Source organism: Oncorhynchus gorbuscha, linkage group LG24, assembly GCF_021184085.1.
Source record: "Oncorhynchus gorbuscha isolate QuinsamMale2020 ecotype Even-year linkage group LG24, OgorEven_v1.0, whole genome shotgun sequence".
Lineage (NCBI taxonomy): Eukaryota > Metazoa > Chordata > Actinopteri > Salmoniformes > Salmonidae > Oncorhynchus > Oncorhynchus gorbuscha.
This window is the reverse complement of record NC_060196.1, coordinates 32,580,755-32,591,609: the sequence shown is the minus strand read 5'-3', so window position 1 is coordinate 32,591,609 and position 10,855 is coordinate 32,580,755. Positions and strand designations below refer to the sequence as shown.

The 10,855-nt window shown below is 45.2% G+C and overlaps 1 protein-coding gene across 1 annotated transcript; it reads left to right on the top strand.

Moving 5' to 3' along the window:
- Positions 1 to 267: 267 nt before the first annotated feature.
- Positions 268 to 7,258, top strand: LOC124012870. Its single transcript, XM_046326878.1, has 5 exons — positions 268 to 348; positions 1,115 to 1,215; positions 3,875 to 4,030; positions 4,825 to 4,953; positions 5,129 to 7,258. The coding sequence occupies exons 2-5, from the start codon at positions 1,136 to 1,138 to the stop codon at positions 6,726 to 6,728; spliced, it is 1,965 nt and encodes a 654-aa protein (XP_046182834.1). The 5' UTR covers positions 268 to 348; positions 1,115 to 1,135; the 3' UTR covers positions 6,729 to 7,258.
- The last annotated feature ends 3,597 nt before the right edge of the window (positions 7,259 to 10,855 follow it).

Genomic DNA, 10,855 nt, shown 5'->3' with positions numbered 1-10,855 from the left:
AATATAACTGTGTTATTTGACGTGTCAAATTAAATGTGTATTTATTTTTTGACACGCAAAGACCCAAACTGCGTTCCATAGAATTCTACTGTCTGAAAAGGTACATACGCTCTGACCCGGCACCGTTTTCACTAAAAACTGTCAGGTTCGAACGTTGAACAAAACCAGCAACAGGTCTTTAAAAACAATTTGATTGGATATTAACAAACGCAAACTACCTCGCCTACCACCTACATACATTCATTGGCTACATAGAAAGGAGGCGGGATTTATGGTAGACTAGTCGTCGTCGCAGGGGAGGAAGAGCAAGACGGACATCTTGGTGAGGTCGAAAGATTGAGTGCTAAGGTAATTCTTTAAATAATTAACTTTTACAAATATAAACTGCCTAACGGTATACTATATGTGTTAATAGTCAAACTGTTGTTGAAATATGGACAGCATTGACGGCGGTCAGCTTCAACCACAGTCGTTTCTGAGCTAGCCAGGCGTTAGCTAGCTTGCTGGCTTACAACTTCTGTACGTTAGCTAGCTAACAGTCTTGCTGCTTGAAATGTATGTGTTTTGGGGCGATGATATTGCCACTGTAAAAAAATAACATGCAATGTTTGCTTGCTATGTGTAGTTAACCTAAAGAGTTCCTGGGTCATTAATCGTGTCATCTTTTTATGATGAAACAAGCGCTTTCCTTCCCTGGACAGGCAAGGCAAATTGTGCGAGTTTGACTGTAATAAGTTGTGTTCGATTTAGCTTGGAAGGCTAGCCGGGTGGGCGTGGTGTAAATGTTTGGGACCATTCAATCGGCTGGCACATCGGGTTGTGACGTAAATCGAGTGCACCTACTTATATTTCTTGCAGCAAGCACAAATGTAAATGGGTATGGACCATAATAACGAATTAATGCACGCTGTTTAGTATTTGGGAAATTGACTACAGCATAGGTACCTTCATTGTCAAATAATGAGTATGTTTCATGTTATTAATTTTTTTAATTAACCCTTAAATAAATGATTTTATTCAAACGAATTAGTTACCCTACATATGAACTTATATGGTATGTCAGAGAATGGTTTATCTATAGATGGCTATAATTAACACCTGTTTTCCCCCTCAGCTTGCCAGCTATCCTGCTCAGATGCCTAGACACTGCTCTGCAGGTGGATGCAAATCCCGTGACACCAGGGAAAATCGTAAGGCTGGCATTACCTTTCACAGGTAAGTGGATCCAATATAATTTTACCTAAGCATTAAGACGATGGCCTCTATTTTCGTCTGGCTCTAAGGAGGCGCAAGTGTCAAACGCACGTTAGTTTGCAATTTTGTCATGTGAAAATTGTCGCACTGGCATTTTCAAGCCCTAACACCAGGTTGGGCAATTTACCTGTACAGTGCCTTGCAAAAGTATTCATCCCCCTTGTTTTTTTTTCCTATTTTGTTGCATTACAACCTGTAATTTAAACGGATTTCTATTTGGATTTCATGTAATGGACATATACAAAATAGTCCAAATTGGTGAAGTGAAATGGAAAAGCTTGGAAAAGTGGTGTGCATATGTATTCACCCCCTTTGGTTGCACCAGATCTTATTTAGGGGCTTCATAGCAATTACCTTCAGAAGTCACATAATTAGTTAACTAAGCGGCACCATGAAGACCAAGGAGCCCTCCAAACAGGTCATGGACAACGTTATGGAGATGTACAGATCAGGGTTGTTCAGAGAACAAGCCTGAAACCATGTCGAATGATTGTTGACATCTAGCGGAAGCCATAAGAATGGAAATCTGGATAAGAGCGGCTGCCAAATGACTTAAATGTAAAATGTAAATGTAAACATAGCGTTTTCCTGGATGGCCAAAAAGCTCAATTTTAGTCTCATCTGACCAGAGTACCTTCTTCCATATGTTTGGGGAGTCTCCCATATGCCTTTTGGCAAACACCAAACGTGCTTGCAATTTTTTTTCTTTAGGCAATGGCTTTTTTTCTGGCCACTCTAACGTAAAGCCCAGCTCCGTGGAGTCTATAGCTTAAAGTGGTCCTATAGACAGATACTCAAATCTCCGCTGTGAAGCTCTGCAGCTCCTTCAGGTTAATCTTTGGTCTCTTTGTTGCCTCTCTGATGAACTTTTTAGTGATAGGGGGGAGTATTCGGAAATTTGGATGAATGAGGTGTCCAACGTAAACTGCCTGTTACTCAGGCCCGGAAGCTAGGATATGCATTGGATAGAGAGAACTCTGAAGTTTCTAAAAGTGTTAACATAATGTCTGCGAGTATAATAGAACTAATATGGCAGGCGAAAACCAGAGGAAAATCCATCTAGGAAGTGGAATTATTTTGCTGTGAGTGGTTTTCCATTGAATGCCTATTGACTATGTAATTGGTTAGGGCCCAGATTTCCATTCTTATGGCTTTCCGCTAGATGTCAACAACGATTTGTTCAAATAGAGCCCTGTGACTTGTACAGTGTGTTCGGAAAGTATTCAGACCCCTTCCCTTTTTGCAAATGTTATTGCATTACAGCCTTATTCTAAAATGTATTAAATTGGATACCCTATGACAAAGCAAAAACAGGTTTTTATAATTTCTTAAAAATGTATAAATAAATAAAAAACATAACATTTAAGTATTCAGACCCTTTGCTATGAGCCTCGGAATAGAGCTCAGCTACATCCAGTTTCCATGAATCATCCTTGATGTTTCTACAACTTGATTGGAGTCCACCTGTGGTAAATTCAATTGATTGGACATGATTTGGAAAGGTACACACCTGTCTATATAAGGTCCCACAGTTGACAGTGCATGTCAGAGCAAAAACCAAGCCTTGGAGGTCGAATGAATTGTCCGTAGAGCTCCGATTGTGTCAAGGTACAGATCTGGGGAAGGGTACCAAAAATATCTGCAGCATTGAAGGTGCCCAAGAACACCGTTGCCTCCATTCTTAAATGGAAGAAGTTTTGAACCACCTAGACTATTCTTAGAGCTGGCCGCCCGGCCAAACTGAGCACTCAGGGGAAGGGAGGTGACCAAGAACCCGATGGTCACTGACAGAGCTCTAGAGTTCCTCTCTGGAGATGGGAGAACCTTCCAGAATGACAACCATCTCTGCAGCACTCCACCAATCAGGCCTTTATGGTAAAGTGGCCAAACAGAAGCCACTCCTCAGTAAAAAGGCACATGACAGCCCGTTTGGAGTCATAGTCTGATGAAACCAAGATGGAACTCTTTGGCCTGAATGCCAAGCCTCCTGTCTGGAGGAAACCTGGCACCATTCCTACGGTGAAACAAGGTGCTGGCAGCATCATGCTGTAGGGATGTTTTTCAGCAGCAGGGACTGGGAGCTGAGTCAGTATCGAGGCAAAGATGAACAGAGAAAAGTACAGAAATCCTTGATGAAAACCTGCTTCAGAGCACTCAGGACCTCAGACTGTGGCCGAAGGTTCACCTTCCAACAGGACAATGACCCTAAGCACACAGCCAAGACAACTCAGGATATTTCAGTTTATTTTATTTTTAATACATTTGCAAAAATGTCTAAACCTGTTTTCTCTTTGTCATTATGGGGTATTGTGTATAGATTGATACATTACTTAAACATGTTTTAATCAATTTTAGAAGGCTGTAATGTCCAAATGTAACAAAGTCAAGGAGTCTGAATACTTTATGAATGTGCTGTAAAGCAGTAGCCTACTATGGCAGAAAAGTTGTGTTCCGTTATGAACTGGCAAGCATCACTAACTCACTGTTTAGAAACTCCAAACCCTGAACATTTGTCATATATACAGAAGATTTTTAAATTAACGCAGACCTTCTACTTAACCATGTGCATGGCAGACTAATACATTATTACAAGTCTTAATTAAGTTCCTGTGGTTGCCAGGTTGCCAAAGCGTGGAACACCACGCCGGGACCTATGGATCATCAACTCGCACCGCAAGGGCCCACAAGGCCAGGGGCCATGGGACCCCCAGAGCAACTTCATCTATTTCTGCTCCAAGCACTTCACCCCAGAGAGTTTTGAACTCTCAGGTGTCAGGTATGTAGTGTCTCTTCTAACTGATAGAGGGCAAGCCTAAAATCAACATGCACAATGTCAAGCATTGGCTGGAATGGTGTAAAGCTCACCGCCATTGGACTCTGGAGCAGTGGAAACGCTTTCTCTGGAGTGCTGAATCACGCTTCACCATCTTGGCAGTCCGACAGATGAATCTGGGTTTGTTGGATGCCAGGAGAACGCTACCTTCCCCCATGCATAGTGCTAACTGTAAAGTTTGGTGGAGGAGAAATAATGGTCTGGGGCTGTTTTACATGGTTTGTGCTAGGTCCCTTAGTTCCAGTTAAGGGAAATCTTAAGGCTACAGCATAGTGAGATTCTAGATGATTCTGTTTTTCCAACTTTGTGGCAACAGTTTGGGTTAGTCCCTTTCCAGTGTCAGCATGGCAATGCCCCCGTGTAGAAAGCGAGGTCCATACAGAAATTGTTTGTCGAGATCAGTGTGGGAAGAACTTGCCTGGCCTGCACAGAGCCTAATCGCCTAACATCAGTGCCCGACCTCACTAATGCTCTTGTGACTGAATGGAAGAAGGTCTCCGCAGCAATATTCCAACATCTAGTGGAAATCCTTCCCAGAAGTGTGGAGCCTGTTAGAACAGCAAATGGGGGAACAACTCCATATTAATGGCCACTATTTTGGAATGAGATGTTCAACGAGCAAGTGTATACATACTTCTGGTCATGTAGTGTATGAAAATATATGGTATGTAACAGTGCATCAAGGATAACTGCCAGCATTTTAAATGATCGCCATCTCACCTTCTTACTTTACACAGTGGGTACCGAAGGCTCAAGGACGATGCATTGCCCACAGTCTTCGAAATGGTCATGCAGCCAGGAGGAAGAGGAGGGGGGGAAACTCCTAGAGGAAAGGGCAAACAGAATGTCATAAGCCTACAGACCAGGTAAGAAAATGGAATAAATTAAATGTATTTGTTATATTGTCTATCATATATATGGATATGAGAAGTACATGTAGCACAGTGTACAATTTGACTTTGTTTAGAAACGATGAGTCGTTATTGTACATGTAGATCAGAGCTGGGATGCATGTTAAATGTCATCTATTCTTTTTTTAAGGAGGTCCCACTCTCTGAAAGTAGAACAAAACAGCCAGAATGGCGCACAACAAGAAATTGAAGCGAAAAATATAGTTAATGGAGAACAAGTTCAGGGCTCTGAGACACCCAATGGGGAACCTAATAACCGGATAGAGCCCCTCCCTTCCCCCCTGGGAACGTCTGCGCCGACTGTTGAAACACCACAGGGTTCCCCTGAACAACCATCAGGTTCTTCACCCGGAGACCCACCTGGCTCTCCATGCTCTCCCCGTCCTCATTCCCCATCGCGATACATGCTGCGCCTACCCCCACCTCCTGGCTTCTACCTGTCCAAGGAACACAACTATGCTCAGCATTGCCCCCTGGTGTGGCGGAAGCGTTACGACAGGGCCATCGACAGCCTGGAGAAGTCCCTGCGTCTGCTTAGTGCGGCCAGGCGGAGGGAGAACCGGCTGCGGCATGCGCTCCTGCGCCTCAGAGAGAATCGTCTGAAACACACCCTGCTTCGCTCCCGGGATGGAGCTAAGGGCAGGGGAAGTCAAATTCAGGGGTTGGAGAGGAGAGGACATGGAGATAAGGCAGGAGGTGCCAGCCTGGCAGAGCCAGAAGAGACTGAGATGGATGGAGTGCCAGAGGACATGGGGCTATTTGAATACGGACCTGGGGAACCGATTGACTGGGGTGGGCGGGTCTGTACTACAGAGACTAAAGCTGGGTTGGAAGAGGAGGGGGGTTACTGCTTCTACTGTGGAAGAGGGCGAGAGGATGATGGGGTTAAAGTGTCCAGGGGAAGCTCTCAGATAAGGAAAGGTGGACAGGGAACTATGGATGATGGCTCTTGGAGCTCTCAGGTTGATGAGGGGGACAGAGATTGTCGAAGAGGAAGACAAATTCTAAAGAAGGCTCGAGTTCGAAAGGTTGGAGAGGCCACAACATATGCAGGAGCGCCACAGGAAAGCTATGAAAGCTACTACTATCACTGTGGCGCATCTGAGAGTGGTGAAGATGTACAGGTAGTCATGGTGGAGCTGCCACCTGAGAAAGGGGTGAAAGCTGCCATGGAACTTCACTGCAACCCTCAGCTGTCCATCCCCCTGTTGCAAACACAATCACCGGTGGGCCTTCAGCAGATGCAGCACTCAGGCAGAGCAGCACTGCAGGATACCCACAGCCGGGTTCAATTCCTGCAGCCTTGCCCAGCCTCCCAGCAAGGGTTACTCGTCACAGACCTTAACTCAATAGAAGCAGAGCCAGTGGACAGCCAGCAGCAGCTGGAGGAGCCGGTGTTCTGGATGCAGGAGGGCCAACTGCTCTTAGTGCCTGTGCCCTCTGAAGACTGGCTGAAGGGCACAGTTGGGATGGAGGGAGAGGCAGAAGAGGTGGGAGCACAAACCATATTAGTGTCAGAGTTGGGATTTCCTAGAGACTTGGTGGAGGAGAAAAAGGGGCTGTGCTTGGAGGGTGGGGGTACAGGGCTGAGGGTTATATTGCCCACTGATGGACAGGGAGGCCACCACTCAGACATCAGGACTACTGTGGTGAGCGGTGACGTGAGGGAGCGGTTGAAAGAACACTTGGAGGGGTTTCAGCTCCAGCTTAGCAGTGAGTTTATTGACTGAAGGCTGTGTCATATTTAAGGGCCAAAGCCTTCATGTAGAGAGTGCAAAGGTGTCCGCACACTGTTGTTTTATATACATCAGCGAAAATGGCGGAATGTTAACTTATAACTTAAATCAGGTTGGAAAGTCAAGAGAACCATTTAGCAGGACAAATCAGTCAGTCATATTCTTACCAGCTTGTTAGCCCAAAATGCTTCATAAAAATACAAAAACATTCCATTTACTCACTTCACGCAGGCTTGTGTAGTAGAGCAGTGGTTCCCAAACTGGGGGGTGCGCCGAGTGGTCTGTAGAGGGCGCAAGGTGCACTTTCGAAATTGGGTTGTGCATCATCAGTTCCTCTTGTCATGTCAGTCATTGCATACCTTAGAGAGCTGTTTATAACTTGTTAGAAATCAACTCGCCCATGTCAGCTAACTTTCTTAATTTTTTTTTAAGCTAGGTTTTTTTAGCCTATAGATTCTTTTGTAATGTTTGAGTCACACATTGAGTCAAATATCACATGAATAAACATTAGACATGGCAAACTGTAGAATTGCAAGAAAATTTGCTTTAAACCTGCTAAATGTTCTCTAAGCCAACAAGAGGGGTGTGAACAGATTGTGTCATGAATAGTGCTTGTGCCCATAAAGATAGACATGGTGCACGCATGTGCAGGGGATGCGCGTGATGTTCCCCAATGCAGGAAGGGGGGCCCCTTGTGAAAACGTTTGGGAACCCCTGTAGTAGAGCATACAAAGTGTAATTGAAAAAATGTCAAAGCATACATCACATAATTAACAAAATACATTGTAAATCACGCTGTTACACTTGTCATTGCCTGTACATACAATTATTACAGTATTAATAAAATAACGTATAATAATTTCACCATCTGTAACCTTAAGACTTTGTTCATGCTTACATATTTCATGTAACTGATTACATTTGGCATGTATGTCATTTATACTGTATTACAGGGGCTGCCAAAAAGTTGCTGGAATTGCTATTTAGTTATTTTAAGACATTTCTATTAGTTTATTCACAAAATAGTACAGAAGTGTGTGAGTCACTGCAATGACCCCAAAATGACTCAAAATCTAGGTACGCAAAGCCCATCCAAAATATTGTCTTGGGCAATAAGGTACAGCCAAAGTAAGTGAGAAAATCATGTTAGATTGTATTAAGTGGAACATCCCTTTTAATTAGGGCACCCTGTCCTAAACAACGTGCAACAATCCGAGGGCAAATTTAAACAATCCAGACTTGGACATTTTTCTTTTCTCCAAAAAATGTGTTTTACCCCTTCAACTGATGCTTTGATTATTCTTCACACTCAAGAAACTAGTGGCATCCTGCTATATATTTAACATTTTATGCAGTTAAATTCATACATTGTGAGCAGTTTGTTTTAACTTCGAAAAGGCCTAGGCCTTTTCTCATTTACAAAGTCAGTTCTCCATCCTCTGGCCCAGAATCTAGTTGAAGAGATGTAAATAAAATTTGATTTGAATTGACATTTACATTTACATTTAAGTCATTTAGCAGACGCTCTTTGTCACATACACATGGTTAGCAGATGTTAATGCGAGTGTAGCAAAATGCTTGTGCTTCTAGTTCCGACAATGCAGTAATAACCAACAAGTAATCTGGCTAACAATTCCAAAACTACTACCTTATAGACACAAGTGTAAGGGGATAAGAATATGTACATAAAGATATGACTGAGTGATGGTACAGAGCGGCATAGGCAAGATACAGTAGATGGTATTGAGTGCTATGTAGATGGTATGAGATGAGTATGTAAACAAAGTGGCATAGTTAAAGTGGCTAGTGATACATGTATTACATAAAGATGCAGTAGATGATATAGAGTACAGTATATACATATGAGATGAATAATGTAGGGTATGTAAACATTACATTAGGTAGCATTGTTTAAAGTGGCTAGTGATATATTTTACATCATTTCCCATCAATTCCCATTATTAAAGTCGCTCTGGATAAGAGCATCTGCTAAATGACTTAAATGTAATGTAAATGTTAAAGTGGCTGGAGTTGAGTCAGTATGTTGGCAGCAGCCACTCAATGTTAGTGGTGGCTGTTTAACAGTCTGATGGCCTTGAGATAGAAGCTGTTTTTCAGTCTCTCGGTCCCAGCTTTGATGCACCTGTACTGACCTCGCCTTCTGGATGATAGCGGGGTGAACAGGCAGTAGCTCGGGTGGTTGTTGTCCTTGATGATCTTTATGGCCTTCCTGTGACATTGGGTGGTGTAGGTGTCCTGGAGGGCAGGTAGTTTGCCCCCGGTGATGCGTTGTGCAGACCTCACTACCCTCTGGAGAGCCTTACGGTTGTGGGCGGAGCAGTTGCTGTACCAGGCGGTGATACAGCCCGACAGGATGCTCTCGATTGTGCATCTATAGAAGTTTGTGAGTGCTTTTGGTGACAAGATAAATTTCTTCAGCCTCCTGAGGTTGAAGAAGCGCTGCTGCGCCTTCTTCACGATGCTGTCTGTGTGGGTGGACCAATTCAGTTTGTCTGTGATGTGTACGCCGAGGAACTTAACTTACTACCCTCTCCACTACTGTCCCTTCAATGTGGATAGGGGGGGTGTTCCCTCTGCTGTTTCCTGAAGTCCACAATCCTCTCCTTAGTTTTGTTGACGTTGAGTGTGAGGTTATTTTCCTGACACCACACTCCGAGGGCCCTCACCTCCTCCCTGTAGGCCGTCTCGTCGTTGTTGGTAATCAAGCCTACCACTGTTGTGTCGTCCGCAAACTTGATGATTGAGTTGGAGGCGTGTGTGGCCACGCAGTTGTGGGTGAACAGGGAGTAGAGAGTTCATCAATGAGCTTGATGCCTTGATAAGCTCCTTTCCTGAGGACGGCTCACCTCTCACAGTTCTGGGCGACTTTAACCTCCCCACGTCTACCTTTGACTCTTTCCTCTCTGCCTCCTTCTTTCCACTCCTCTCCTCTTTTGACCTCACCCTCTCACCTTCCCCCCCTACTCACAAGGCAGGCAATACGCTCGACCTCATCTTTACTAGATGCTGTTCTTCCACTAACCTCATTGCAACTCCCCTCCAAGTCTCCGACCACTGCCTTGTATCCTTTTCCCTCTCGCTCTCATCCAACACCTCCCACACTGCCCCTACTCGGATGGTATCGCGCCGTCCCAACCTTCGCTCTCTCTCCCCCGCTACTCTCTCCTCTTCCATCCTATCATCTCTTCCCTCTGCTCAAACCTTCTCCCACCTATCTCCTGATTCTGCCTCCTCAACCCTCCTCTCCTCCCTCTCTGCATCCCTTGACTCTCTATGTCCCCTATCCTCCAGGCCGGCTCGGTCCTCCCCTCCCGCTCCGTGGCTCGATGACTCATTGCGAGCTCACAGAACAGGGCTCCGGGCAGCCGAGCGGAAATGGAGGAAAACTCGCCTCCCTGCGGACCTGGCATCCTTTCACTCCCTCCTCTCTACATTTTCCTCCTCTGTCTCTGCTGCTAAAGCCACTTTCTACCACGCTAAATTCCAAGCTTCTGCCTCTAACCCTAGGAAGCTCTTTGCCACCTTCTCCTCCCTCCTGAATCCTCCGCCCCCTCCCCCCTCCTCCCTCTCTGCAGATGACTTCGTCAACCATTTTGAAAAGAAGGTCGACGACATCCGATCCTCGTTTGCTAAGTCAAACGACACCGCTGGTTCTGCTCACACTGCCCTACCCTATGCTCTGACCTCTTTCTCCCCTCTCTCTCCAGATGAAATCTCGCGTCTTGTGACGGCCGGCCGCCCAACAACCTGCCCGCTTGACCCTATCCCCTCCTCTCTTCTCCAGACCATTTCCGGAGACCTTCTCCCTTACCTCACCTCGCTCATCAACTCATCCCTGACCGTTGGCTACGTCCCTTCCGTCTTCAAGAGAGCGAGAGTTGCACCCCTTCTGAAAAAACCTACACTCGATCCCTCCGATGTCAACAATTACAGACCAGTATCCCTTCTTTCTTTTCTCTCCAAAACTCTTGAACGTGCCGTCCTTGGCCAGCTCTCCCGCTATCTCTCTCTGAATGACCTTCTTGATCCAAATCAGTCAGGTTTCAAGACTAGTCATTCAACTGAGACTGCTCTCCTCTGTATCACGGAGGCGCTCCGCA